At 43.8% G+C, this 15,054-nt stretch overlaps 2 protein-coding genes across 2 annotated transcripts in view; both read right to left on the reverse strand.

Annotated features, from left to right (window-relative positions):
* St8sia6 (ST8 alpha-N-acetyl-neuraminide alpha-2,8-sialyltransferase 6) overlaps positions 1-15,054 on the reverse strand; it is a 140,829-nt gene that overhangs the window by 15,454 nt on the left and 110,321 nt on the right. Inside the window, exon 5 of the mRNA XM_028870513.2 lies at positions 114-258. Coding sequence (XP_028726346.1) covers positions 114-258 — 145 coding nt within the window. The remainder of the gene's footprint in view (positions 1-113; positions 259-15,054) is intronic.
* LOC114693938 (CCR4-NOT transcription complex subunit 9-like) lies at positions 3,526-4,458 on the reverse strand. The gene is given in 2 exon segments (XM_028870514.2): positions 3,526-4,110; positions 4,113-4,458. Coding segments are annotated over 2 exon segments (897 nt in total). The 3' UTR covers positions 3,526-3,559.

Here is a 15,054-nt window from a genome sequence, read left to right on the forward strand (position 1 = left end):
ATTCTGCGACAGGCCCACCACTCTACATGATCTATATGCCATAACATAATACGGTAGCTTTAAACTTACTCATTCCCTCCTCCAGGTTACAACCTCAAGCCATCCTTACTCACCACTGGGAACATGTGGAAAAGGTTCTCTCGAATGGGGATTTGCCTCTTGTTTTCCACCTCATAGCTGATGTTCGTCCCCAGTGGAGTGTTGTTCTGGGAAACCACGAAGCTCTGAACCGCGTCACAACAGGAAGCCAGCTTTGCTCTACAAGGGATGAGAAGGGAAGGAAGGTGAGGAATCCGACGAGGACCCCAAACATGGCCGTGACAGTGGATGCAGCTAACGCGGAATCGGGCTGCTGCGTTCAAAAGGAAGACAAGCCGGGCCCCGACGTGACATCACTCCTCTGCAGCCCTGGGTGGGGGCATGGTGACGGGTGGGGTGCACACCCTCAGGGAGAAGCCCACTCCACAGAGGTAACAGCTCTGAACACAACAGTTGCAGAGATGAAAAACTTCTTGCAATGAGATTGCCGAGAGAAGCAGAGAAAGGAGAGAACCCATCCCAGCAGTCCCCTTAACCACTGTCAGGCTTTGGGAGGTTTCAACTGTCCAACAGAAACTCTGCTCCAAGACAATTTCAAGAGGGCAAACCCATTTCATTCGACTTTAGTACAAAACATTGCTATGACTGCATTTTTATTTTTTATTTTTTACATTTTATTTGTATATGCACGGGTGTTTTATTAGCATGTGTGTTTGGGCACCATCTGCATACAGTACTTGCAGAGGCCAGGAGGGGGCATCAGGTCCCCTGGAACTGAAGTTGCAGATGGCTGTGAGCTGCCATGTGGGTGCTGAGAATCAAACCTGGGTCCTCTGGAAGAGCAGCCAGCGCTCTTGAGCACTGGGCCAGCTCTCCAGGCCCAGATTTTTGTTTTTTGTTCGTTTTTTAACTTTTACTCTTCTCTCATACTTTACATCCCTACCATGGTTTTCTCTCCCTCTACTCCTCCCAGACCCTCCCCCCTCGTTCTCTCTCCCAGATCAACTCCTCCTCTGTTTCCCTTAAAAAAAAAAAGAGCAGGCCTTGCAGGGATACCAACTGAACATGGCCTAATAAGATACAATAAGACCAGGTACAAACCCTCATATCACAGCTGGCTGTGGCAAGCCAGTAAGAGTCCCAAGCACAGGCAAAAGAGTCAGAGACACCCCCATTCCCATTGTTGGGAGCCCCAGGTTATACAACCATAAGGTATATGCAGAGGACCTAGCTCAGACCCAGACAGGGTCCGTGATTGTCACTTCGGTCTCTGTGAGCCCCTAAGAATCCGGCTTAGGTGATTCTGTGGGTTGTGTTCTCATGGTGTCCTCAACCCCTCTGGCCCCTACAGTCCTTCCTCCCCCTCTTTTCCGGGTTCTCCTGACTCCACCTAGTGTTAGGCTGTGGGTCTCTGCATCGGCTCTCTGCGGTTGCTGAATGACGCCCTTATGACAACAATTGTCTAGTCTCATTCTTAACTGTATTTTATCATGAGTTACTATTGTTAATCTCTTACTGTGTCTAACTTATAAACTAAACATATATGTGTACAATACTGTTCATATGTAATATATATATATAAACAATGTGTCTATACATACATATATACTATGTATATTCAATAAGTACTATGTATATACCATATATTCCAAGTATTTGTACACATATGATATATATAACATACAATACTATACTATATATTCCATATATACATATCTACTATAAATATACTATATATACACACACATAACATACATATATATTATTCACATACATATACGATGATATAGTTGAGGCCCAGCACTATCTGGGGTTTCAGACAGGCACAGGTTGGGTGGGATCTGAAATGGGTCTCTCAAGGACAACAGTGGAAAATATTATACCATTGTTTTACAATAGGCCTGCCTGAGCTCCTCCCAACCCACCTCTGTCCCTCGGGACTTGGCCTTGTGGTGAGGACTCAGGGCCCTCCTAGTTCTTTCCCACAGACCCTTTCAGCCCTTTCTTCTAGCCCATCTCCATTCCTCTGCGACTTCCCCACCAACCCGCAGAATCACTCTCTAACAAGGTTCCACAGCAGCCACCCGTGGCTGGGACTGAGAGCAGAATACCCACCCATCGAGATGAAACCAGAGATCTACATCAAGATATATACCGCAATCACTACAACTCCAGATGCCTAGACCCCAGGACAGAAACACAAAGGTGAACACCCAAGACAACATGCCGCCCCCAGAAACACACTAGCGGCTGAGGGTGGAGCGCAGCCCTGCACGGTGGCAGGGGGTCAGTCACAAAGGGGTGATGGTGGGCTAGGAAGAATGGCTGACAGGGGCTGCAGGGAGGATCTAGGGGACCATGAGGCCTATTGTAATAGGCCCTGAGCTGAGACATAAGGTAAGTACTTCAAAAGAGAATTATGAGTATGTTCAAGGACTTTAGAGTGGATATGTATAAAGGCCTTAATGAAGATCAAGAAAACACAGTTGGGGGAGATAATGAAAACAGTACAAGAAATGAAAGTAGAACTTAACAACTGTTTTGTAATAATTATGAGATTATGAAAACTAAGCTAAGTAGCATTACAGTCACCTAAGCAATAATGTATCGCCATTTATTTGAGAACAATCGAGAGGTACAGTGATTTTTGAGTGGAACAATTTCAAGGTGGCCATTGCTAGTAGAAATCCCAGAAAGATGTCAATTGCTATCCAATGTAGAAGTCCTGGTTATTATAGCACAGCCCAGTGTCAAAATTTCATGTCTTATATGTTATTTATGCAATTCTTCAGGGATGTAGATGTCAAAGCATTTCTTAATAATTATTCCAGGATTAATCAACCTTAAAGTTGGGGGACACTTCTATTTACACAACTAAGCTATCTTTTTGCTGAAGTCTGTTTTCTCTGTTCATTTTCTTAGGAACTCTTTTCTTTTTTCTTCCCAGACCAACTTTTTATTGAACTTATGCAACTAACAGACTTGTAAACAGTGCCAATTGACAAAGTTATGCTGAAAACTACCGCTTGTGTCCATTAAACACACTTCTCTCTTGAGATTAAAAACAAAAACCCAAAGTAAACAAATACTGAGAGAGAGAATTAAGAGACACATCTTGAGTCTTCTAGGAAGGCAAAGTAAAAAAAAAGCCACAAGGCTTGGTCCCAGGCGCTCACCATGCCTAGAGCTAGAGCGTTACTCCTATGACCCTGTCTCCTCCACCAGTGACTAGGTAGAGGCTCAGGAGCAGGGTCATCTTAGGCATGCTGCAAATACAGCATTTGCTGGTGTTGACACCCTCCTGGGGCTGTGGCGGCAGACAGCTGTGTCAGCCCAATTCCTGGGAGCAGCAGGGGGGTCCTCTGCTGACCTCCAGTCAGCCCACACACCTCAGCGGGGTACCTTGCCCCTTTTCTCCAGTGCCTTCAGCTTTCAGCATTGAGGTTGTCTATTCCCAGTCGGCAATAAAACCTGAGCTGTTTTCCTCACAGGTTCCACCCCTGCTCCCCAACTTAGGGGATCATTGAGGAGGCAGGGGGATTCCCCAGGGATCAGTGACCTGGCTCTCTTGCAGGTTCTTCACCAGCTGTGCAAGCCAGCGTTTCTTGGTGGTGTCATCTTTTAGCACCTGGGCAAAGGTTGTGTCCTTCAGCTGGTCAGGGAGGCATTGTCTGAGTGCTTCACGTGCCCTGGGATTATCTGAGAGTCGAAGGTAGCATCTTACTACATGCTTCAGTAGACGGGCAGACGGTTCTTTGGATAGCTGCAGGACCATTTTACCCAAGATCATGGCAACATGGGAAAAACACTCATCTGTCTGACAAATATAGGCCAAACCAGTGTCATCCAAGAGGATCTTCTGGAGGATAAATGTGGCAACCGTTTTAGAAAGTTCACGTCCAGATTCCATAATGCGCAAACACAAAGGGATGGTTTCTGTTGTCAATAAAAAGTTGATTACTTCTTGTTCGTCTGTTTTAACCAAGGCCCCAATAACTCTGAGGCTGGTGAGCCGAAGATATTCAAAGGGACGAGTTTTGCTGACTGTGTGCAAAAAGGGGTACAAAAAAGTGGGATGTGTGCTGCAAGAAGAGCTGACCTGGTCTCCGGGTGTGAGACCACACACTGCAGCAACGCTAAAGCATTGCAAACTCTGTTAGACTGGCGTGCTGTCGAAGTTGGAGGGTTGATAGATGGATAAATATTTACAATTTCCTGTAAAAGTGCTGCAATAGTACCACATGAATGCCTCAGCATGGGTGCCAGGTCAGGGACAGACTCTCGCTTCTGGCTTAGCTCTAGCAAAGCATTTTCCCTCGTCTCAGGACTGGACAGTTCATTGATCCACTGATAGATCTTCTCTCTGTCCACTTGGGCCAGTGCAGTAGGCACAGGCCCTGCCATCGCCAGGCTGTGCATGTTGGGAGCAGCCACCGCTCTCCTCCTTCCACTGGACGGACGCGCCGTCTGGAGGGACGCGCCGTACCCGTGTACCAGCTTCAGTGGCTGTGCAGCCCATGATGAAGAGCCGCCATCCGCCTCCGGCTTGCTCCTCCCCCTTCGCAGCCCTCTCTTCTTAGGAACTCTTAAAGTAACTGACCAAGCAAACTGATTAACCTTTCAACCTTGTGAGCGTCTGCAGGATTTCCTCTTCCTTTTGTATTTCCCGGATAGTACCCATTTTTCATTACTTTCGTCATCTCATCACTATTGAAACTTGTCCTTTTTCCATATTACTTATGAACTATGTATGCAGTCGCAACCACATACTGCAGAAAAGGCATGTCTCTGCAGTGGGACCTGGCTGTGGTGAGAGTCGTTATAACTGGTCTCTTCCAGTCCTACATTTTTATTGTTGGGTCGATTCTAAATCGCACACTTTTAGACACATTCCTACTGAATTTTGTGCTTTTGAAGTAACACAATGCTCTAATATGCTGTGCTCATTTAAAAATTACCTCCTTCTGAATTCCACCAATTCTCTGAGTATGGAAAGTGTTTTTTGTACCCATGGTCAAGGCTTTTCTTCCTTTTTTTTTTCTTTCTTTTGGTTTTTTGAGACAGGGTTTCTCTGTGTAGCTTTGCGCCTGTCCTGGGACTTACTTTGTAGGCCAGGCTGGCCTCGAACTCACAGAGATCCATCTACCTTTGTCTCCCGAGTGCTAGGATTAAAGGCGGGCACCACCACCGCCCGGTGGTCAAGGCTTTTCTACAACACTCATCTGGTAACCTGCTTCATAAAAATGCTATACACTTCTTAGTTGATTTCTGTTAGCTGCTTATTACTTTCTGTCCCTTAGGATCTAACATTTCTAGAAGATAGTTCACCGAGATAACCAAACCAAATAAGACAATGAAAGCAAGGGAAATAAAAATACTAAGTAGTTTTTTATTCCTTTGTCACTCTGCAAACTCAAAACTTCATATGTACTTATCACTTTAAATGTCTCCTTAATCCAGTATCCTAAGAAAGGGCAATATAATAAATTCTCATTTACTTTTGATAAGTAATTTATTAAAGAATTCAGTGCTTACAAGAATACTACAAAACCACAAACATTAGTCAGAGTTCCCCATTAGTGATTTTTTTATATTAGTAGGTATTTCTGGGATTATACTATTTAAGTGTATTATAATAACATTTTTAAACTTATAGGAAGGTTGGAAGTTGAAAAATGAGTACCCACCAGCTAGAGTCTACAATTAACTCTTTACTAAACATACACTACTGTATCTCTGTCTGTCCATTTTGACTGTTGTAGATGTTTCCATCAATCTAAACTGCAGGTCTTATTATGATTCAACTTTCAACACCTTCCAACCCCAGCGGTGCGGTGGTTTGAATACGAATGGCCACCACAGACTCACGTGTTTGAATGCTTGACCCATAGAGAGTGGCACTATTAGGAAGTGTGGTCTTGTTGGAGTAGCTATGGTCTTGTTTGAGGAAGTGTGTCACTGTGGAGGCAGGGTTTGAGGTCTCCTATTCTCAAACTATGCCCAGTATGGTACACAGACTCCTGCTGAATGTTTGGCCCATAAGGGGTGCGACTGTTAGGAGGTACGGCCTTGTTAAAGGAAGTGTGTCACTGTGCAGGTAGGCTTTGAGATCTCCTATGCTCAAACTACACCCACTATAGCACACAAAAACCTCCTGTTGCCTGTGGATCAAGATGTAGACCTCTCAGCTCCTTCTCCAGTACCATGTCTGCCTGCATGTCACCATGCTTCCCACCATGATGATAATGGACTAAACCTCTGAACCTGTAAGCCAGCCTCAATTAAATGTTTTCCTTTATAAGATTTGCTGTGGTAATTGTGTCTTTTCACAGTAATAAAACTCTAAGACAAGTGACAACCACTTCTGTGGTAATTTTTCACTTTCTACTGGTTCTACTATTAGAGAATACCAAACGCTATATATGCTCTTGTGTAAGATTTCTTCCCACTCAGCAATGTGTGTTTTTCTTCTCCTTTCTGCAGTGGTTGGTATTCTGTTTCATGTGTGTACTAAATTTGTTTAGCCATTGATCTTACATTCTTTAGGAAATCACAATAAAAATGATCATCATTAGATGCATGGTGCATGGTAATTTAGTGGTGCATTCCTCCAAGCCAAGCAATCAGGAGAATGGAGAGTTCAAAGCCAGCCTGAGTTGCATAGTGAAGCCTTGTTTCAAAACAAAAACAAAACAAAGAAAAAGCCCAGTATAAACATCTAATGATGAAAAATGCTCTCCTAGAAAATATCAACATAACAGAATAACATTTCCATGCCTCCCTTTAGGCTTATAGGACTTAACAAACCCCTCATGGTCTATAAGAGAGTGATAACCAAGCATCCTTTGTTTGACCCCAGCTTGTCTATGCAGCAGAGAAGCATCCAGAGGTAGCACTAAACTAAGCTGCTTGTAATCATGAAGGGAGCCAGAAGGCAAACAAAACAACAACAAAGAAACTGTTATTCCATTCCCATCTACCTAAAAAAAAAAAAAAAGTCAGTCCTGATCAGGGGTGATTTGAAGTCAACCATGTGTCAAGATAGGTTTGCTGATTTTTCCTTTCTTGTGAAAAGTGGAAATGGAGACTATTGCTGATGTCTACTTAACATCACTTCTGGGCTACTTACCATCTGCCATGAGAGATTTCACAGCCTTCTACAGTAAACGTCAAGAGCCCCACACCTGTAAGCCCTGTGTACTTTCCTGAGCATTTGCAGACACATGCTATCCCACTCAGGTCCCACAGCTGAAAGGGTGCTAGACAATATTATTATATACATATATATTATAGAGAGAGAGACAATAATATATATATATATATACATTAGTATATACAGTTGATTGTTGCAGAATATTTGTGTACAGGGTGATGATGTGTCTTTGCCAAGGCACCTTCTGATTGATTTAATAAAGAGCTGAATAGCCAATAGCTAGGCAGGAACAGGATAGGAGTACTTCAGAGGAGAGAGAGAACTCTGGGAAGAAGAAAGGTGGAGACACCAGCGAGACTCCAAACGAGTCAGACGTACAGTACAGAGGAGAGGTAACTGAGCAATGTGGCAGAATGTAGATTAATAGAAGCAGATTAATTTGAGTTATAAGAGCTAGCTGAGAAAAAGCCTAAGCTAAGGCCAAGCTTTCATAATTAATAACAAGTCTCCATGTCTTTATTTGGGGGCTGGCAAGCCAAAGACAGTCCAACAAGAAAGCATGCTGCCGTTGATAGAGAAGTGAGCCAAGCACTCTGGCTTAGCCCTGCAATGCCAGCACCCAGGAGGCTATGGCAGATTAGGCAGTCCAAGCCTGGCTATGTGGTAGGTTTGAGGCCAGCATGGGCTACACAGTAAAATCTTGGTGAGGAAAAGGGAAGAAGAGAGGGAGAAGAAGGGAAAACCAAGAAATGTAGATTGTGAGCAACTAAAACTATCTGATGATATTCTCTCCAGTGTAGCAGAACATATAAAAATTAGGGAGAAATGCTGGTGCTTCTTATGCTTCCTGGATTGAGCATCTTCTTTGGGGGACACATTTCAAAGCATTACCATGAGGGAACAGGTACTCACAAACTCATGCTGGCAGCAATTCACCTTGCTGCAAGCTATCCAGGCATGCCTTATAGGCCGCTGTACAGCTTCAACATGTTAAACACCCCCAAACTCTCTGTATATAACTGCAACACTTGAGTTCTGGTTTCCCATGGAGAAGGTACAGAGGCCCGTATAAAACTGTCAGGTGACCCTGTCACTGTGCCCTACACTCTTGCTGGGGGCCACTTCCTCCATACAAAATTTAAAGAAAAGAGAGCATGCTGCCCTCCCCACCTGGAGCATGTGAGTTTCCAGGAGTCAGGAAAGGTCAATCATGAGTTCCTCAGCAGAATTTTGCCCTGGAAAACCCAGCCAAACATGTATAGCCTTGCTCTCTAAAGATGAGCTCTGAAAATGTAAAAACTTATCTTTGCTTCTCAGACGGCCTCATATATACTTTTGAGAAAAGAATGTATGTCTTCAAGATGGTTGAGATGAGATGCCTTTTCCTCTCCATCAGAGGTGCTGCTTCCTTCTATTTTATTTTATTGGGTTTTTTTTTTCTTTATTTCATTGTATCAGTTGTATGGAATCTCAAACAAAATTCTCCTTTAGTTCTAAGAGGAATACTGCTTGAGTTCCTGTGAAAAACCTTCACCATCACTCCTTAGGGCTGACAGTGGGCAGGACAGTCTGCATACTAATGACCTTCCAGCCTGGGCCCAGGGCTCCCCGCTTCCCTTCTGCTTGCTGCTCTGTGAGATTCCCTAATGAGATGCGGGCCACTTAGGGTGAGAAAAAGGCTGCGGGCTCCTTCTAGGTCTTAAAAAAAGCTACATTCCCAGGATTCACTCCTTCTCTATAATTCTAATGAGAGTCTTAAAGGGGGGGGGGGTAAAATATAACAATCCAAACAAAGGCAGAAGATTTATTATTTACCACTCTAACCACTGATAACTAATAATCCAATTTCATTTTGCCCTCACCTAGGGCAAGCAATCCTCCGTCTGCCTCTCTTCTGTTTATTTTCTCTACTTTTCTTACTAAAAAAAAGATTAAAATTTTTTTTTTAATCTATGGATGTCTGTGTGCCTGCTATTTGTGCAAGCAAAGACTAGAAGAGAGCGTTGATCTGGAGTTACAGAAGGTTGTGAGCTGCCATGTGGAAACTGGGAGCCACATTTGGGTTCTCTGCAAGAGCAGCAAGACCTCTCAACCGCTGAGCAGTCTGTCCAGCCCATCTTTCCATTTCTTTCAATTTATAATGAGCAGAAATGTACTGATGCCCCTTTCTTGTTGCCTGCCCCCACCTCACCAAAGACTACCTACAGTTCATTGACTGACCAATAATAACCCACCAGTATCATAGCAAACGTTCAGTGAGGTCTCACCCTGTGCCAGTTTTGTGCCACATTTAAGTCCAACAGAGACCCTACAAACTGTATACAGTTAATATTGTTTTTACAGAGGAGGACAATTAAAAGCTCCCAAGGTTAAGGAAATCACAAATTACATTCATTTGGTCTTGCACATTGAGCAATCATTCTTTTCATTCATTCCTAGATGTATTTAGCACCTATTAAATCTTTAGTATTGTAAGAGGCTGTCTGTACATTGGTAAATAAAACATCACTGTCTCTGTCTTTACAGTGTTCAGAGGCTATTAAGGAGAATTACAAGGATGAGTTTATTACAAGGAAGTAAATGACAAAGCTGAGATTAAAACCCCAAACTCAAGCCTATATTCTACAACCCACTGCCTACCTAAAACCACGGTGTGCAATGTGCCCTGCAAAGAAACTAGAGAAAATTTACATGCATACACTTCTTCTCTGGTCTAAACTTCTGTGTCTCAATAGATTGTTCTAGAATCTTCAAGTTCATGTTTGGAAGAACCTCCTAAAAGTAAAGAGATCCACATGAACTCAAAGGGCTTTCTTACTTCAATTCAAGCCACATAAATTATGCAAGGAACTCCTGCCTGGCCTCTACACACAGGCCTCATGGCTCAGGACTGAGGGGACTATGTGTCTGTATGTGTGTTTGTGTGTGTAGTGGGGTGGGATGAGATGCAGGGAAGGTAGGACAAAGGAAGAACTTAGCCCTGGATGCTGACACTAAGTGATCTCTGAGGTCAGTTTGGGAATGCAGAAGACAGGCAGGTTTTTTAGCTGTCTTTCTGTAAATCAGCGTTGTAGGTCATTATTAAACTTGAATGTGGTCTGAAACTGCATTATTAAAGGAACATCAGCTAGGAGGATAGGGAATGAGACCTTCTACAATGATGAACCTCGGTTGCTGTGTAGGGTCTGTTGGGAAGCTTTTCTTTGGAAGGCACATTAGCCAAGGCCTGTCTGGAGAGAGCAGGCTGAAATCCAAGGCAAGTGAATTCCCCACATCTACACTGGAGCCACAATAGCTATCTTTGAATATTTGAAAGATTGTAATATAAAAGAAGAATACATGAACCCACAAAGCCTCAAGGTACAGAATGAAGAGGGTGGGATCTGAATGCATGAATCCCCCCAAAATGTGAATATGGAAACTATAGCCTTTTGGTATTAGGAGAAAGAGTCTTTGGAAGTTGACTATGGATAGATGAGGTTCTGAAGATGGAGCTGTAAGAATATGAAGTTGGTTCTCTGTGCTACCCAGAGAAGGGACCTAATTAGACCTTAACAGAGCGATGCTGGCACTCTGATTTTGGACTAGCAGCTTCTGGAACTGTGAGGGATAAGTGCTGCTTAAACTCCTCAGTTTGTGGTATTTTGTTACAGCTGCTGGAGCTGACGAGAACAAGGGTCAGTGCATGGCAGCGATCCAGCACACATCTTACTGGGCAGCCAGCAGGTAATCTCCAGAGCCCGAGGCCATGGGAATTAGAACTTGCAAATTATTAAATGCGGACATGGATAAAACATGACCTGCCTTCTGGGCGCTTGCTTACATAAGGGGGCTGTAATTAGCATGTTGGTGTCATTTGACATAATAGAGATTGAGGTGAGAAGGCCTGATGCTACCTGGTTAAAGCCCCACCACTAAACTGGGGCTCAGGGAAAGACCTTATAAAGGCACAGACACCATCCGGCAGATCAGAGCCTCAGTATACATTTGTTGAACTAACGGCCTGGGCTCGGGACAATACTGTATGTTGTCAGAGGATGGAAAGCAACAAGAGACCAGAGAAAGGAAGTGACCGTCAGGCTGATGCAAGAAAACCTTCCAATCAAACATTTACAGGATTGCATTTTCAGTTTTCTTTTTCCTTTTTTCTTTTTAGGAACCTCCATACTGATTTCCATAACCTGGACAAGTTTGCATTCCCACCAGCAGGGAAGTAATCAAGCTAAGCGGCTCCTGGAAATACATCCAAAGGAGTCTAAGTCAGCATGCGACAGAGATAATAGCTCATCTGTGTTTATTGCATCACCACTAACAATAGCCAAGTTGGAACCGACCTAGGTGTCCATCAACCGGTAAATGGATACAGAAAATGTGGCATACAAACACAGTGGGGTTTTATTCAAAAAGAAGAAAGAAATTGTACCATGTGCAGGACATGGATAACACTGTATGTTGTTGTCGTAAGCAAGATAAGCCAGACCCAGAAAAAACAAATCATGTTTTTCTTTTATACGTGGAACCTGCACTGTATGTGAATGATATTTATATGCACAGATACACATCCATACATACACCATGGAAATAGACAGGGGTGGAAGAGAAAGAAGATTAGCAGGAAAAATTAAAGGGGACTGAAAACAGAGAACATGATAGACTTGAACAAAAGTATCCTTATGAAGCCCATCACTTTGCACAATGACACACACTAATAAAATTTTTTCCCTGGGTGGGGATGGAGAGATGGCTTAGCAGTCAAGAGCACTGAGTGCTCTTCCAGAGAACCAGCACCCATGTGGTTACTTGCAACCATCCATAATTCCAGTTCCATTGGATCTGACACTCTTTCTGACCTCTGTGGGCATCATGAATTTGCTCACAGGTCTGTCTGTGGGAACTACACACACGTGATACAGCGACACCCATGTGAGCAAAGCACTTCTACACATAAATTTTTAAAAAAGTTTTCCAAGCCTTAGCTGACACCAAGTAAGTGGTTTAGGGTACAAAGGGGAGAAGACACAGGTCTGAGGAACACTTATTGAGTTCAGAAAACAAAGACAGAGGATAAAGGATGCTAGGGGACAAGGAAACTGCTGAGTGACAAGAGTTTGAGCACAGTGGTTCTCAACCTTCCTGAGGCTGTGACCCTTTAATATGGTTCCTCAGGTTGTGGTGATCCCCAACCATAAAATCATGTTCTCTGCTACTTCATAACTGCTTTTGCTATGGTTATGAATCGTGATGTAAATATCTGATATTAAGGATATCTGATATGCAACCCTGAAAGGGGTCATGACCCACAGGTTGAGAACCATTGTTCTAGGCTCTCTCCAAAGACAGGTGGAATCCGTTCATTTCACAAATACTCTTCAAGAGTACCTCCCATTCCTGGGCTGCTCTGGGACAGGGAACCTGTCAAGCCCATCTCTGTCTCCATCTTGCACCTGTCACAGAACAATTTGGATGAAAAGAAAAACAGAAGACGCCCCAGCCAGAGCAGAGCAAGTGAAGTGATGAATGGTTTGTTAACTATGGTTAGCAGGAAAGGTCAGCCAAATGAGCAATCTCCTTTTCCTCCAAAGGGTCAAGAACCACAGGGAAGAAAATCAATAGACGCTTGTGTAAGCAAAGAACAATTTGATTCTCCTCCCCAGAGAGTCATAGAGAGTACTGTATTCATAAACTTAATAAATTTTTGAAAAGGTAATAGAAAAACACTTTAATGAATGCAGGAGGTTTTTTATTTGGGCTGTTAAATATTCTGCTCTGTTAAGGGCAGAAGATGGGTAGAGCAAACCAAAACTGTAGCGGACTCAAGATGGAAAAGATACGGATGGGCGCAGCACAAGACAAAGAAGGAAAACAGAGAGACACGGGAAGAGTTAGAGAAAGAAAGTACCAAGAAAAGCAGCGGAGGATCAAAGGCAGCACACAGAGACAAGAGAGACATGCCACACATGAAACAGAGAGACAGAAACACGTTTAGAACCACAGAGACAAGAGAGACATGCCACACATGAAACAGAGAGACAGAAACACGTTTAGAACCACAGTTCTACACAGGCAGAACCAAACACAGAAGAGCAGGAGGAGACACCACAGACACCCAGGCAAGAACAGGAAGAGAAGGAATACGAGCCCGAGGCTCCTCTATGTAAACAGATGATAATAGCAAATACAAACAGAATTCCTCTAAGCTTTTATGATATTAACTTATTTAATCCTCAAAACAGCTGCGGAAGGGAAAAACTTGTAATCACCTTCTTCGCCCCAGTTTCAGATGCAGAAGCCGAGTTGGAGGTGGAGTGGCCAGTCTGAGTTCACACGGCTAACCTGACTAGGATTTGAACCCAGGTGGCCAAGCCGATGTCATTACATCCTTCCCTCCTTCTCAATGCTGTCTCACAGGTGTACAGATAAAACCACAGCAGAAACAAACACACAGAGAGAAAAGTCACAGACGGCCCACCTGGCCACTGCCGTAAGACATGGACTGACTTTGATTTCATGGGGAAAATACATCTTGAGAGATTTTGGAAACTGTGATGAAATATTTTTTAAATTTTTATCAGATTTAATATTTAAGCAAATGGCTGGAGGTTGAATGAATCAGAACCAGAACAATATGGTGAATTAAAATTTTATGTTGAAGAAGACAAGAACAGGGGGGGTTGTACGGATTTGAAACATATTAAGAGTAAGAAACGGGTAACATTTGGTGATTGCATAGAAACTGGCAATGACAGCCAGGACCAAGCCTGAGCTTCCAGCTGACATCCCCATGGCCTCCATGGAAGATGCAGACATGATAGAGCAGAGTAGTCTTCAGCCCACAACAAAGCTGGTGACTTACTACAGCTTTAATTCATACTGCATTAAACAGGGCACCCAGCACAAGCAGAAAGGAGGAGCAGAGCTGTAATGTCATTGAAAACAGGAAAGAGATTCAGCAGCCTGGCTGGCTTCAGATACCTTTTGGAAAGGGCTCAGAGCCGGTGCTGATGCTGAATGGAACTCTCTAGAACATCCCCAGTGTTGCCATTGCTTGTTTGTCCCCTGCTATTGACAAACTGTTAAAGTCAACTGTGAATTACGTAAGTGAGGAAAAGCAAGCCTAAAAATACAAAACCAACCAAGATGAGTCTTGAGGTGTACTTCAATCTCCAGACCAAACAAATCCAGGTCGTTACCGCGGCTGGGGTGTGAAGTGGATGTAAAGAAGTCATTTGTGACTGCAGATCTTCACCTCTCCTCCAAATCCAATCTCCCAGGCTCACTCTAGCTCTGCTGCAGACCACTACTGCACCCTCTGCTCTCTTCCTGCCCCACCCCATCCACAGAAGACCACATAGGTCTCTTCTAACCTCCCCTCTCACATTCATCCTCTTATTCCAGCTCCCCATCCAGCAGGCCTTTCCTGGGAATCCACCAGACACACAGGCCAGCAAAGCAGATAGGGCAGTGATGTAGGCTAGCTTCATCTCTTCACTCTCCTTCCTTCCCTGGAAATTCAACCCCCCAGTTTCATCCCCAGTTCAATAGGAGACTACCTGCTGTGGCCTCTCTTCACTCTCTGCCCCGTTCCCAAGGGAGTAAGTACATCCTGGGGGGAAACACCCTGCTTTCCTCCCTCCTGTGGACCCTTCCAACACCCTCAACCTATCCTCATTGCTAAGCATCATCTCCTAATACCTAGAGACACATTGTACCCAGAGCCCCCAGTAGCCATACTAAGCAGGATCTCTGAAACATTCCCTACTAGGCAACACACAGCCTCCAAACTCTTATAAAAGAAAAACATTTCATTGGGGTGGCATACACTTTCAGAGGCTTAGTCCATTATCATCATGGTGTGATACGGT

This window comes from Peromyscus leucopus, chromosome 5 (genome assembly GCF_004664715.2).
Source record: "Peromyscus leucopus breed LL Stock chromosome 5, UCI_PerLeu_2.1, whole genome shotgun sequence".
In the NCBI taxonomy this organism is placed as follows: Eukaryota; Metazoa; Chordata; class Mammalia; order Rodentia; family Cricetidae; genus Peromyscus; species Peromyscus leucopus.